We start from the raw sequence: 15,136 nt of genomic DNA, 5'->3' as shown, positions 1-15,136 counted from the left end.
TATGTTTTTATTACTTTAATTATTGTTATAAAAAGCCTGCCATTTTTAATATGTGGTTTGGGGGGATTTTTGTTTGTTTGTTTTCCTGTTTGGGGGTTTTGTTTGTTTTTTTGCTTTTGTTTTTCTGGGCAAAAAAACTTGCTTTTAGTGTTTGTACTGCTGCTGGTCAGGACATTAAAATATTGAAGTGTTTTTAAAAATTAAAGAAGAAGAAAAGTAAAAGAGCTTACCACTGGCGCCTATGCGATCACTTCATTTTTGAGTTGTACCAGAAAGTGATGTAGAAAGCCATGTGTTCCTTCTTACCTCCTCCTGTCCCCTCCCCCTGGCTCTGGACAGCAAACAGAACCAGTTGCTACTGAGGAGGGGCGCGTCCCCAGGCGGGAACAAGCAGCTGCCGTGTGTGCACCTGCGTGTGCACGCAGCTCTGCTGAAAGAACCGGTCAGGAAGTGAGCGAGTTCTGTGATAGATTCTAAGGTGTCTTACAGCAGTCTGAGAACAGGTGCAAAGTAGAAACTTTAGAAGCTTTATTTAGATGCAAAGCTTTGTAAAAGCCTAAAAGTAGGGTAAACAATGTCTGAGCTAAACTTCTCCTCCTCTCGGGAACTTACTGTTAAGAGCACAGGAGCAGCTAGAAACTAGGAATGCCATCTCAGTGCAAAGAGTGTTTCCTTCTCGTCCCAGTTACTGCTCATTCAGGCAGTGTCTAATCTAGATCAAGCAGATAATCTCTTGCCGAATGGGCCTAAACCAGAGGCCAAAGCAGCCAGTGGTTGGTCTGTCGGGGGTGGGGGTGGAGGCAAGAGTCTTGATGGCCACTGTCCCCTTCACCCCGGGTCAGGGGAAGGGCTGGCTGACCTTCAGGAAGGCTACTCACTGCGATCAGTGGCCGCACCCTCAGCCCCAGACCTTAGCTGTGCAGAACAGCTTGCTGGCAGATGGCACTGCGTTGCTTTATCTGTTCCCACACCGTTTGCTTTGTATGTCTGCCAAGAATCTTCCAGTTATTAGCAAACTCAGACAAAAAGTGCCGCCAGTATTAGCAGCAGTCAACAAGCGCCTTCCTCTCCACAAAAACGACTTGAAGAGAAGGAAGGCCTGTTCTGTGGGCCTCCTCCCCTGCAAAGACATTGAGATCAACATGTTCCACAAGTGGGGACAGGTGTTCAGAGGGAGCTCTACTGCCAACAGTCAGGGAAAACTATTACCGAATGTCTCTAAAGTCGGCTTGCTACTTCCAGGCTGAAACAGCAAGCTTAAGAGTTACATCTTAGCACCTCACTCCCTGTCCCCCACCATCACAGGAAAGGGCTGGATGCCCCTGCGGATCAGCTTGGCAATGGCCAGAGGAAACAGGAAGCACAGCACAGCCCTTCACCAGCCAAGGGGAGTCCCTTGTAGGGGTTTTCTGTAATGGGAGGAGGTCGTGGGGTAAAGGGATGCAGCCATACGGGAGAGGTCTCTGACCAGGGGTACAAGCTGTGTCCCTGAGCTAGAAGAACTGCTCCTGTCCCTTCTGATTGAAAACACCACCTTGCCCCTGCCTTCCTGCTTCTGTCACTCTGCCTCCCCACACTCTCACCTATCTGTAGTAAGACAATCAGAATATAAACCAGTAAGGCAGCATGAAGAAACTCAGAAAAAGGTAAGAAAGCATCTTTAGAAAACAAAAGTGTACCATTAAGACCTAGTGCTTGAATGGTTTTTCCCATCTGGTAATCGTCAGATGATTCAGAAACAGCCCAGTAGCACCTAAGTCTCTTCAGTTTGGGCTTAAAATTTAATAGATACATAATTTCTGAAGCTTTTTGTTCAGCTAGTTCACAATGAGTTTAAAAGATGACGTTCAGAAGTACACCACATTTGCTCTAGAATGGGTTATGCAACTTCTGTCAGTATTTTCATGAAGACCTCTGTCTTTCACGACCTTGTGTCTTCCTGCCGCACCTGGAAGAGAGGGCTGCCATCTGTCCTGAAGGGGATTTCACTCAACTTGTGAGGGTGCTCTCCCAAAGCCAAGGTCATGTGGTTCCACATTTAATCAGATCATTAGAAACAAACCAGAGCTCTCCCTAAAACTTGGCACTATATAACCTCATCATTTGGAAATGTTTTCACATAATTAGAGCCAAATGGACATAAAATAGGATCTTAATCCATTATCTCAGATAAGTGACCAAAGTAAGACTTAACACTTTCTCCTACAGAAAAAATATAGCCTAAACACTTAATTGGCATTAACATTCTCATAGATTATATCCTTAAAGAAACTCCAAGAATATGAAAAGGAGCCCACACTTTCAGCAGCCGAGAATTACAACACAAGAAATCTCAAGTTCGTACGTGGAATGGTATTTTCCTCAAATAGCTCAATAATGCTGCCAAATCTCAAAAATCAGATAACCCCCTTTTCCCTCTGAGCCGTTTTTAAGTAGAAAATTCCAAGGATCCACCACAAGATGGAGATGGTCAGCACAAGCTGATTCTCTTACTCTTAGGTGTATATTAGCCACTTAGCAGTCATCCCTGCACTCCTTCAAGGAAACCAGTTACTGACTTCCTCACTACTTGCAGTAGCCTGTTCATCCCAACTTTCTGGTCCAGCACTTAAGTGAAACTCTTATCTCTGCCTTGACCTGAGGAAGACCATGCTAATTGGTTGTGTTACTTTGTATGTACCCTGTGCTTAAGGTAGAACAGTAAAACCAGTACATGAGAGGGAGGAGGAATGCCTCGGTCACTCTGGGGGCAGTTTAGATGCTGTGAAATTAAACCTGTTCTAAGTGTACTTGTTTGAATTAATTGTATTGTAATATTATTTGTTGAATGTAGTAATTAGGTATTTATGAATATATTGCTGTAATTTCTGACAACATCCAAAAAAATAAAATCTTCCTAAATCATGTTAAGAGGAAAATCTTTGTTATAATAGGGCCAAAAAAAAGTGCCGGGGTGGGGGAGAAAAGCTCAACCATCAAAGCTTTATGGGTAAAATATGAAGACAAACTGGATAATAACCTCACCCAGGTTTCAAGAACACAAGGTATTAAGGGGTGAGAGATCTAGGATCTACGGGACTCCTGACCCTCCTCAGTACCATGTGGTTTCATTCTAGAAGAGTCCCCAGATGAAAAGGGAAGTCCTGTCATCTGAAAGCAACCCTCTAAGACAGTCACCTTAAATAACAGAACCAGGTCTTCATGTCTGGCCCTTCGGTGTTCAAATAATAACCCTCAGCTGTTTGCTGGGAGGACAGCTGGGTAGCGATTTAGAACTGAGAAACCATGACTGAGTAATGGGAAGGGAGTCTGCACTTTGAACACTGAAGGGCAAAACCCAGAAGCTGTTCTTCAGGCTTCAGAGTGCATGCCACTCTGAAGAGCCCCAGGGAGAATGTGCTCTGACTCACAAGGCTACAGTGGAAAACTAGCTGGCTACAAAACCTTCTATCCCTTGTAGGACTCTAGACAGATCATTTCTCCTCTCAAGGTAAGGTCATTTCTAGAGCAGTTCCAACCACTACAATTGAATAGTAGTTCTTCTAGGAAAAGAAATGGACCCTTCATTGAGACATGGCTGCCTCCAACCAGGTCTATTCCCTCTGTCCCTCAAGAGCAGAAATATGGGCCCGACTTCCCCTCCCAACATCTGGACTTTAGCCTTCACAAACCGCAGAACATGCAGTCTGTTTCTCCCAGGCTTTTTTTTTTTTAGTTTTAAGTTTATTACTATGAAAGATCTGCACAATCACCACAGATAAAGTCACTGCAGAATCTTTACTCCTGTCATCCAATCTCTAGCTGTTTGCCAGCACCAGCCTGGCCTTCTGCAGTCCCCCTGACTTCCTTCATTCTGCTCTGGCATTTCTTTTGCTTTTTTCCTGGGGTCTTTCTCTTCTCATACAGGCTGTGTTTGCACATCGATGTTTGGGTCTGTTTTCCCTTCACATAATCCAAGGAATTCTAAATCATGCCAGTTGTCTTGCCACCACCAAAATGGGTTCTGAATCCAAATACAAAGATGACATCTAGTGTGGTCTTGTACACTGTGGCTAGTTTCTCCTGAATTTCTGTCTTAGTGCCTTCCCAGGGTGAAGAACATCAATGACCATCTGGGTCCACTGAAGGAATCCAGTTGGTCATGAACTTCCTCATCCGGACAGCTCTTGTGTCGTTCATGATGGTGGCTGAGCGTGAAGCACCCAGGGAGTTCCCCGCCTTTCCTCTTGATAAAAACCCACTACACCTTAACCAGAAGTAGCCAAGAGAACAAGAAACACCCAGAGTGTCAGTCTAAAGATCACCCCTTCCTGCCACACATCTCCGTATGATCAGTCAGACCATTTTAGCCACATGACTTGCTCTCTTCACTTGGTAGTAATGCAGGGAAAAAACCCACCGTGAGATTTGCATGGAGTCCATCTTTATTGGGCTTAGATGGCGAACCCTGGTCAACATCTTGCCACCCATCTGCCATCCTTCTCTGTGTGAACTCTAGGAGAGTCTAAATTTAGCCCAAGAGATCAGGGTCAAGAAAGGAAAAAAGCCCCAGGCCACATCGCCACTCCTACTGTATCTCTCTCTTAAAAACAACACTTAAAGTCACCGAATGTTCACCCACATGACAATGCCAAGCAGGAGACCCCAGGCTCTGTAGCGAAAATAACGTGTTTTGCCAAAGCTGCTTTCTTTCCCCCATAAAAGAACAGCTGGCTTCTAGAGACAGATGTGGAATTAAAGAATGTCTCGAGGACTAAGCACAAACCTGTTGCTTTCCAACAATGTTATGAGCCCATTCCTTGTTTCATTACACAATTCTTCATACATTCAAAAGGGGTTCTAGAACTCCAGAGATAATAGTACCTCTATCATGTCTCGAGCACTCACACCACCTGGCAAGCCTCCGGCCAGCAGATGCAAGGCCTTTCTTTACAAGTTCAGGTCTTTCTCTAGAAGTCTTGAGACTGGATGCTTTCAGAAGGTTGCAGGTTTGTACGGAGTTTATACATGTGATTGAGGGCTTGTGTGAGGAAGGGCCCACTGGTATTGATTTCCATCAAGGTCAGGTTATCCAGCTAAAACACAAGAGAAAATCAACTGGGTTGGTTGAGGAGTGTTTGATTTGAGAAAATATAAAATCTACTGAAAAAAAGTAACCAATGAATAATGTTTTTTTTTCTCTTTTTTTAAAGGCACAGCACAGCTAGTAATCCCTGCTTGCAATAATCCAAGCAGACAGGATGCTGGGGGCAACTCATTGGCACCAGCAGGCAGCCTCTGGCCTTCGTGGGCATGGGAGGAGAGGCAGCTGCACAGGGAGGCCCCCGTGCCCTGCGTGCACCTACCTTGGCATGTGCCTCCTGCTGTCTCACGAAACTGTCAGCAGACACCCGTAGCTTGGCTGTGCGAGTGTCCCACACATCCTTGATCAGGGTCCGGATCTCATCTGCTTTCGGGATGTTGTCTGAAGCACTAAAAGAAGCCAGGCGGCGGGGAAATCACATTAGGAAGCACTTGGTAAACTAAAGCAACATCCAGGTGGAAGTGGCCTGTATTATTTTTTAGTAGGTTCCACACTGAACGTGGAGCTCAAACTCAAGACCCTGAGATCAAGAGTGCATGCTCCTCCAACTGAGCCAGGCGGGCACCCTTCCAGGTAGAAGTGGCTTTTTATTTATTTATTTTTTAAGATTTTATTTTTTCATTTGACAGAAAGAGAGCGAGAGCACAAGCAGGGGGAGTAGCAGAGGGAGAGGGAGTACCAGGCTGAGCAGGGAGCCCAATGCGGGACTCGATCCCAGGACCCTAGGATCACGACCTGAGCCGAAGGCAGACACGCAAACGACTGAGCCACCTAGGCGCCCCTAGAAGTGGCTTTTTAAAAAATGCTGCTTGGCTTCAGGAAAATACAAGCAAAATGTGTTTTCCTTTGTTTTCAATTTTAAGATGTAAAAAATTTCTAGCAGTTAAGCTTGGTGCCAAGAAAATTCAGCCATGGGGGGTGCCTGAGTGGCTCAGTCGTTAAGCGTCTGCCTTCGGCTCAGGTCATGATCCCAGGGTCCTGGGATCGAGCCCCGCATCGGGCTCCCTGCTCCGCGGGAAGCCTGCTTCTCCCTCTCCCACTCCCTGTGCTTGTGTTCCCTCTTTCGTTGTCTCTCTCTGTCAAATAAATAAATAAAATCTTTAAAAAAAAAGAAAAGAAAATTCAGCCATGGGACGCCTGGGTGGCCCAATCAGATGGATGTCTGCCTTCGGCTCAGGTCATGATCCCAGGGTCCTGGGATCGAGTCCCGCATTGGGCTCCCTGCTCAGCTCAGCGGGGAGCTTGCTTCTCCCTCTCCTCCCCGCTTGTGCTCTCTTGCTATGTCTGTGGCTATCTCTGTCTCTCTCTCTCTCAAGTAAAATCCCCCCTCCCAAAAAAAAGAAAGAAAATTCAACCATGATCCACACAGTTATTTGTGCTCACATAAGTGTCCCATGGCAGGCTGCAGTACAAGGACTTCACAGAGAATAAGCTCTAAAGGTTGGACATCCTCTGCGCGGGGTAATTGAGTGTTCTGTGCTATAGAATTTCCATCTTGAATGAATTTGCTTCAAGGGCTGGCTCAGAGGTCATGACTGCTATTGCTCATACCTCATCATTTATCCAAGGGCTTACAACCCACCAAGGGAAGACGACAACAGCTCTGTGCCAGGCACAGTGCTCGGCAATACAAAGCGTTTCTATCCTCCCAAAAGCTCTGAAGGCTAGGTACTGTCCCACTCCACAGAGACAAGTACACTTACAGAAACCACAGAATAAATTGCAAATTAGCATAAACCGAGCATACCAATACACAGCGAATTCTGGGTAAAAGTCTGAACAGTCAGCGAGGGTCAGTGTGACGGCCTTCCTGTCGTGAGCTACATTTTGGATCCTTCTAGGCCATTAGGCCATTTTAGCCTTTTTTTTTTTTCCTCCACGTAGGTTCCACACCCAGCGTGGAGCCTAATGCAGGGCTTGAACTCACGACCCTGAGGTCAAGACCTGAGCTGAAATCAAGAGTCAGACATTTAAGTGACTGAGCCATTCAGGCGCCCCTTGTTGTGAGCTGTATTTTAAACTAACCATTGAAGGAAAAGACAAAAAAGATGAAAGCAAAAGCTAACACTGTCTATCACCTGGCATGCTAGGAAAGGTACAGTGGCCTCTCCACATGCTGAAAGTAGCTTGTGATTAGTGGCAGGGAATCAGTGGTATAAAATTTACATAGTGGAGTGTATTTAAGACCCAAACATTTGGATCTTACGCTCTGAACAGCAGGTTACAGAACAAAGGACCTCATCTATTTGTTAACTGAAGTGCAGAACAAAGGTAAAATTAGGTCCCTTGGCCAAATGAATTACAAAGAATCATAAAACCAAAGTTTCAACAGGAACTGCATATATAAGATCTGAATTTCAAAAACTAAAGGTGAACAGGCCCCTCACCTCTGCTTCCATATTTTCCCTTCCAAGTCCTCCTACCCACTGCCACAGAAGACTCTCCGATTCATTGGATGACAACCCCTGCTAAACACCCTCCCCAGGACACTGCAGCCACAGAGTAACAGCCTCAGCTCCCCAACTCTTTACCTAGTCTACATCAACCCCAACAGCTCTGCTTCCCCAAACATACTGTGCCTGTTCACGTGTCCCTGCCTTCTACCTATAGCATCCTCTTCTCTAGTAAATTTTCCCTCCTCCTTCAAGCCAAGGATCCCTTCTCTGACACCACCAGGCATTAGGGCTGTAGTCCGACAGGGTCTGAACAGGACTGATCACACTGCAGTGTAGAACTACGGGTTAACAGGCTCACACTGCTCCCTAAGTGGGGCTCAAGCCCACGTGACTATCTCCATTACCTAGTGGAATGCTTCGTATGTTGTAAACTATAGCGTCCTATCAATTTAAGGACAAATCCATGTTACATACCCCAAATATTCATTTGAATTCAATAGTGTCATGCAGTGGAGGCCTTGCTCTAGAACAGATAATAGGGAGCTTCTTAATTTTTGTTCTAGTTCTGCTCTTGCTTTCATCAATGAAAAGGTGCTCAGGGGCCCCTGGGTGGCTCAGTCGGCTAAGCAACAGACTTGGGTCTCAGCTCAGGTCTTGATCTTGAGGTCATGAGTTCAAACCCCACATTGGGCTCCATGATGGGCCTGGAGCCTACTTAAAAAAAGAAAAAAGAAGAAAACATGCTGACTTCAAAAGCTTGACATTTTGCAAATTACAGTCTAGTTAATCTCCCAAGCAAAATCATCCACACTTGCTTGCCCGCCCCCGCTGATTTCACTCGTTCATTCAACAAACACGTATGCACCGGGCATAATACTAGTGCAAATAAGACGCAGTCCCTGCCTTTTTTATTTTTATTTTTTTAGAGGAAGAGAGAGCACATGTGTGCACAGACACACCGGGGGGGGGGGGGGGGGGGGGCGGGTAGGTAGAGAATCTCAAGCAGGCTTCATGCCCAGCCTACAGCCTGACACGGGGCTCAATCTCACAACCCTGAGATCATGACCTGCACCAAAATCAATAGTCAGACACTTAACCGACTGAGCTACCCAGGCACCCCAGTCCCTGCCCTTTAGAACTGGGGTACGGGTGGGAGGGCACAGCCTGACTAGTGATTAGAAGATTACAGCTGACAAATGCCATGGGGGCTACAGAGCTGTCAGGGGATAGGCATCCTTAACCTGTGAGAGAACACCGGTTAGGCTAATAAGCCAAAGGAGGGAACAGACAACAGATGGACTAACTGAACAGAGGAAACAGTATTTGAAAGCCCTGAGGACCTTGGTATGTGGAAGGAAGAGGCCAATGTCAGCCTGGAACCCAGAGAATCAGGGAGCCACGAAGGAAGGAGTGTGTAGGAGCCACAAAGGCAGGCAGAAGGAGCCCAGCTAGGCAGTGCTTTGTATGCTATCATGAGGACTTTAGCCTAAACCCTGGACAGGCTCCAAGGAACAGGGGAGTCGTGTGGCAGCTCCATCTTTAAAAGTCTACTCGGGCTGCAAAGTGGAGAATGAATTAAAAGCCAATGGGGAGCCAGAACTGAACGCAGGGAAACAAGAAGCTACTACACCACACTTTTTGCCACCAGTGGGCTTTCATTACAGCTAGGGTTCAGAGCAAGTGTGAGCCCTCTGGCCTTTCCTGTGAAAGACATGCAAGAACTCAGATGCACATAGTGGAGGACAAAGCGGTAAAGCTTCACCAGTAAAACACAGCTACAGTTAAGAAAAAGGCTAGAGAGGATAACGGAGACTCACCGGGGTCCAATGTCAAGCGATAAAGTAGCAAGGGATTCCCTAGGAGAGGGAGGGGTGGGAAAAGGAAAGGACAAATGGGAAAGCCCAGGCAAAAGAGTGTGTGCACACAAATGCCTCCCAGGTTACTGACTCAGGGATACGGATGCCCGGGGATCCCCCTCACCTTGGAGCCAAAAGTGGAACAAGAGAGGAACAGGGTAAGGGATGAGAATCAGGAGTTCTACCTTACATGTGGCTCTAAGGAGACATACTTACTGATTTAACAGGAGTTTCGTAAGTTCCATGTAGTAAGGGCTAGGCATAGGGGTAAAAGTTTCTTCCTTTCGTTCATGATCCCTAATCTTCTCCAACTTTTCTGAAATTTAGAAATGTATACATTTTACCATCCATACCCAAAATATTTGTTAAAGCTTTCCAAATTTACCAAGTATCTACATTATCTATTGGATCAACTCACAAAAACATGAAGAAAAAACACTTTTTGGAATAACATATCACTAACTAGATGATTCACAGCCTATTTCCTCAAAAGTTTCTCTTATGGGACACCTGGGGGCTCAGTCAGTGGAGCATCTATCTGCTTTAGGCTCAGGTCATGATCCCAGGGTCCTGGGATCCAGCCCTACATCGAGCTCCTTGCTCAGCAGGGGGCCTGCTGCTCCCTCTCCCTCTGCTGCTCCACCAGCTTGTGTGCTCTCTGTCAAAGAAATAAATAAAATCTTAAAAAAAAAAAAAAGTTTCTCTTATAGAAGGTGGTAAATTCTTGTTGGTGTTGCTGCTCTGGCCTGCAGGATGTATTACTGGAGAAACTGGGAGTCAGAAGTTCTTTTCTTAGGGAAGGAGACAGGCATTCTACCTTTGATGCAAAAGGTGATGAGAGTAACCAGTGACTGGAGAAATTTACTTGTATATACGAAGCCTTGTTCAGAGGGGAGCAAGAGGACATAACACCATGGCCACTCCAGCCTAGGGGTGGGATGATGATCACAGAGGGCCTAAAGCCCAGCATCTGGAATCCCACAGTGGAATCCCAATTCCAACCAGCAGCAGCACCCCTCTCTCCCTATCTTATGGGTCTGAGAAAGCCCTGAATCTGGCCACTGAGGCTGAGGGACACACACACAACTGTGCTAGGGGAGTGCAGGGAAGCGGGGTCTTTCAGTGTTGGGCCCCCTCTTCAGGCGCCCTTGGTGCCATGCTGCAACCCAATCTACTCCCCTACTCCATTCACCCTCTCACTCTAACCCGATGCCCTTCTGAGAGGCTGCACACTCCTGCCAGCACACCGCTCCCAACCCCCTCCACACCTGTCTCTGTGCACAAGAAACAGGCCTCCAGGTGTGTCCTGGACCTCCTCTCTGACCGGCACAGAACACCACCCCAGCAACTGTCTCACTTGAGTGTTCGCTGTTGTCCTCATTACTTCACCATTCCATCAAACTCACTACAACATCTTCCATCTTAAAAAGAAAATCCTGCGGTGCCTGGCTGGCTCAAGTCAGTTGAGCACCTGACTCTTGATTTCGGCTCAGGTCATGATCTCAGGGGCCTAGAATCCAGCTGTGAGTCAGGGTCCCCACTAAGAGGGGAGTCTGCTTCTCTCCCTCTCCCTCTGGCTCATGTGCTCTCTCGCTTGCTCTCTTGCTCACTCAAATAAATAAAATCTTTCAAAAAATAAAAATAAATACAGGCACCTGGGTGGCTCAGTTGGCTAAATATCTGCCTTTAGCTCAGGTCATGATTCCAGGGTCCTGGGATCCAGCCCCACGTCAGGCTCCCTGCTCAGTGGGTAGCCTACTTCTCCCTCTGCCTCTGCCCCTCCCCACCAGCTCATGCTCTCTCTCTCTGTCTCTCTCTTAATAAAATCTTTAAAATAAATAAATAAGGGACAGCTGGGTGGCTCAGGTCACCATCCCGGGGTCCTGGGATTGAGTCCCGCAGCAGGCTCCCTGCTCAGAGGGGAGCCTGCTTCTCCCTCTGCCCCTCCCCCTACTTGTGTGCGCACGCACGCGCGCTCTCTCTCTCTCTCTGACAAATGAGTGAATAAAATCTTAAAAAAAAAAAAAAAGACTTTAAATAAATAAAAATAAATAAAAAATAAAACCTTAGTAAGTGAAATAAGTCAATCAGAGAAAGACAAGGATCATATGATTTCACTCATGGAATTTAAGAAACAGAATCATAGGGGAAGGGAAAGTAAAATAAGACAAAATCAGAGAGGGAAACAAACTTAAGAGACTCAACTACAGGGAACAAACTGAGGGTTGCTGGAGGGAAGGTAGGTGGGGGGATGGGGTAACGGTGATAAGCATTAAGGAGGGCACGTGATATAATGAGCACTGTTACATGCAACTGATGAATCCGTGACCTCTACCTCTGAAACTAATATATGTTAATTAATTGAATTTAAATAAAAACTTTTAAAAATTTAAAAATAAAATCTTAAAATAAAAATCCTCCCAACACCAGCTACCAAACCATTTTTTCAAGAGTTAACTTCCTTTCTTCGACCACTCAGGTGGGTGTCTATTCTACCCCTCCACCAATACCACTCAACACCAAGGTCCACGACCTCTGCTCAGCCAAGCCCAATGGTTCCATCTGTCTTCACATCTCACAAAGATTAATACTTCTTGGAGGATATTTATCACTTGATTTCTGGAATACCACACAGAGTTCTCTTACCTCCGGTTCCTCTGGGCCTTCCTGACCTCTCTCAGCAGTGGGGTATAGAGCTCAGATCCCTGACCCCTTTACCACCTAAACCCACATCCCATGTGATTTCATTCTGCCTCATTTAAATACTACCTAAGCACTCATGAGGACTTCCACATTTGTATCCCCAAATAAGCCCCTTCACCGAATTCCTGACTAAATACTCCTGCCCACATTATCTAGCTAGATATCTAGATATCTACCTAGATAGCTAATAGGCACCTAATAGGCACCTCCAGTGTGACATGGTCAAACCCCAACTCCTGGTCCCTACCCCAGCCCTAATGCTCCCGCAGCCTTCCCCATCTCAGGAGACAGCAACTCCGTGTCCTTCTGTAGTTCGGGCCAGCAACCCTGGCAGGCATTCTTCTCTCTCCTCCCTCAGATCCCACAGCCTGTCCTTCAGCAAATCCTGCAGATTCTTCCTTCGAAATATGCCTAGACTCCAACCATGTCTGCCCACCTCCATCATCTGGTAAAACTACTCACAGCCTGGGTAACTCCCTACTGCCCTCTCCCCACACACATCTTCTCTATACAGTTGACAGATTCTTTTCAGGTATCTAAATCAGAGTATGAAATACTGCTGTTCAAATTGCAATGAATCAAACAATGAATCAAACAGATGTCACCCACTGTTGGCCAGGATGTGGAACATTAGGAACTCTCACATGTTTCTGGTGGGATCAGAAGAGCTCTACCACTCTGGAGGGCTAGGTGGCAATTTCTTATAGTCAAGCACCATCTGCCCTATGACCCTAGGTATTTACCCAAGAGAATTAAAAACATGTATCCACAAAAAGACTTAGGACAGGAATGTTCATAATAGCCTCATTAGCAATAGCCAAAAATAGGAAATGATCCAAATATCTACCAACAGAAGAATGGGTGACCTAACCGTGGAACACTCTACCGTGAATGAAATAGTACTTGGCAATAAAAGAATGATGTAATGCTCCATGCAACTATAGGAACGAATCTCAAAAACTGTGCCAGAGCGGCATCTGGGTGGCTCAGTTGGTTGAGCACCCGATTCTTGCTTTCAGCTCATGTCATGATCGCTGGGTCATGGGATAGAGGTCTGCGCTCAGTGGGGAGTCTGCTTGGAGATTCTCTCCATCTGCCCCTTACCCCCTCATGAGTGTGCACTCTCTCTCAAATAAATTAAAAAAACAAAAACAAAAACAAACAAAACAGCGCTCCTGGGTGGTTCAGTGGGTTAAGCGTCTGCCTTCAGCTCCAGTCATGATCCCAGGGTCCTAGCATGGAGCCCTGAGTAGGGCTCCCTGCTCAGCAGAGAGTCTGCTTCTCCCTCTCCTCCTGCCTGTCACTCCCCGCTGCTTGTGCTCTGTCAAATAAGATCTTTAAAAACAAAACAAGACAGCGTCAGAGAAGTCAGAGACAAAAACGGACTTACTAGGTGTTTCCATTCATAGTATAAGAGCAGGTGGAACTCTACAGTGGCAGAATCAGAGGGCAGCTGGCTCTTGGGCATGCTCTACCGACCAACTAGTGAGCTTTCACTACTGCTCACCCCAGCATGGCCCTAGCCTGTGAAAAGGGTCAGGCTAACTCTCTCCACTTTTCTGACTGGCCTGCAATGAGACAGGCTCTTGCCCCTATCACCTTCGGTTTGGACAGGCCGAAACTGCCAGAAGGAGATGTAGCGCTAACAGTCAGACCTGGCGGGGTTCGCTGCCAAAGTGCCCCTCAGCAAAAAGAACTGGGAACAGGTGTTTCCCTTTGTTGCAAACCCTCCAGGGCCAACCTCCCCCCACCGCCCCCCACCTTTAGGACCAGAAGGAGAAAATGCCCAATCTTTCTGAAACTGTATTTGAGAGTGCCTGCCTGACTCATAGTGTCCTTGCCTTTTTTTTTTTTTAAGATTTTATTTATTAGAGGGGCGCCTGGGTGGCTCAGTCGTTAAGCGTCTGCCTTCGGCTCAGGTCATGGTCCCAGGGTCCTGGGATCGAGCCCCACATCGGGCTCCCTGCTCTGCAGGAAGCCTGCTTCTCCCTCTCCCACTCCCCCTGCTTGTGTTCCCTCTCTCGCTGTGTCTCTCTCTGTCAAATAAATAAATAAAATCTTTAAAAAAAAAAAAAAAATTTATTTATTAGAGAGCGAGAGAGAGGGAGAGAGGGAAAGCACACGCAGGGGGATCAGCAGGCAGAGGGAGAAGCAGGCTCCCCACTGAGCAGGGAGCCCGACGCGGGACTCGATCCCAGGACCCTGGGATGATGACCTGAGCCGAAGGCAGACGCTTAACGACTGAGCCACCCAGGCGCCCCTATGATTTTTTATTTTTTAACATTTTTATTTGGGAGAGAGTGAGAGCACACAAGAGCAGGGAAAGGGAAAAGCAGGCTACTCGCTGAGCAGGGAGCCCCATGTGGGACTCGATCCCAGGACCTGTAATCACGACCTGAGAAGGCAGACGCTTCACCGACTGAGCCATCCAGGCATCCCAAAATTCTTAATTTTAAAGCAAGTTGAAATATCTTAAAATCAAAATCTGAGCGAAATTTGGTATAGATGCCTCAGATTAATACATTAGTAATAGTGGTGAGCAAACTGAGGTGAAGCTCCAACCATTCATTAATTTCAGCTGACCAGTGGATGATGGAGGAAGTGGGAAGGGCTGGTGCTTCCATCGGGAGGGAGGGTGTCACCTGGCTCCGCTCCACCCAGGTCCTTACCCACATCCATCCACTCAGGGGGAATCAGCCGACACTTCTGTCTCTGCTTCAGGTTAATCGCCAGCCACAGAGGCACTTGCACCGGTAAGCCGGGGTTAAAAGGCCCCAGGTCCCCCTGCCGAAGGAAGACCAGATCCTGGTGAGAGCAGACAGGGCAAAGGCACAGCTGGACCCCACTGCTGTCCGACAAGGGAAAGGGCGTTGCAGAAGTTGAAACCCAAAGGAAATAAAAGCCCAGCTGTGAACACAGTAAAGCAGCTCCGAGCCCACCTGCGCGCCTGGCCCACCCACCTGAGCCCGGTCTCCTGCCGTCAGCACCGCGAGGCGCTGCGCCCGGGCCGAGAGCCTCGCCCAGCTCTTCGACCCCCCTGCGGCCACGCGGCCCATATCCTTCCCCCCGCCCCCGACCCCTCGGCGTCACCCCCCCCC

The 15,136-nt window shown here is 47.2% G+C and overlaps 1 protein-coding gene across 1 annotated transcript in view; it reads right to left on the bottom strand.

Annotated features, from left to right (window-relative positions):
* Positions 1-150: 150 nt before the first annotated feature.
* Positions 151-15,136, bottom strand: part of GINS2 (GINS complex subunit 2) — a 15,387-nt gene continuing 401 nt past the window's right edge. The window contains exons 2-5 of the mRNA XM_032389727.1: positions 14,708-14,822; positions 9,552-9,651; positions 5,346-5,472; positions 151-5,075 (exon numbers count right to left, since the gene is read on the bottom strand). Of these exons, the coding sequence (XP_032245618.1) occupies positions 4,950-5,075; positions 5,346-5,472; positions 9,552-9,651; positions 14,708-14,822 (468 nt within the window). The 3' untranslated portion in view covers positions 151-4,949. The remainder of the gene's footprint in view (positions 5,076-5,345; positions 5,473-9,551; positions 9,652-14,707; positions 14,823-15,136) is intronic.

The sequence above is a fragment of the Phoca vitulina genome, unplaced genomic scaffold (genome assembly GCF_004348235.1).
Source record: "Phoca vitulina isolate PV1807 unplaced genomic scaffold, GSC_HSeal_1.0 scaffold56, whole genome shotgun sequence".
In the NCBI taxonomy this organism is placed as follows: Eukaryota; Metazoa; Chordata; class Mammalia; order Carnivora; family Phocidae; genus Phoca; species Phoca vitulina.
Note: the sequence above shows the minus strand (reverse complement) of the source record. Positions and strands in the feature narration are given on the sequence as shown.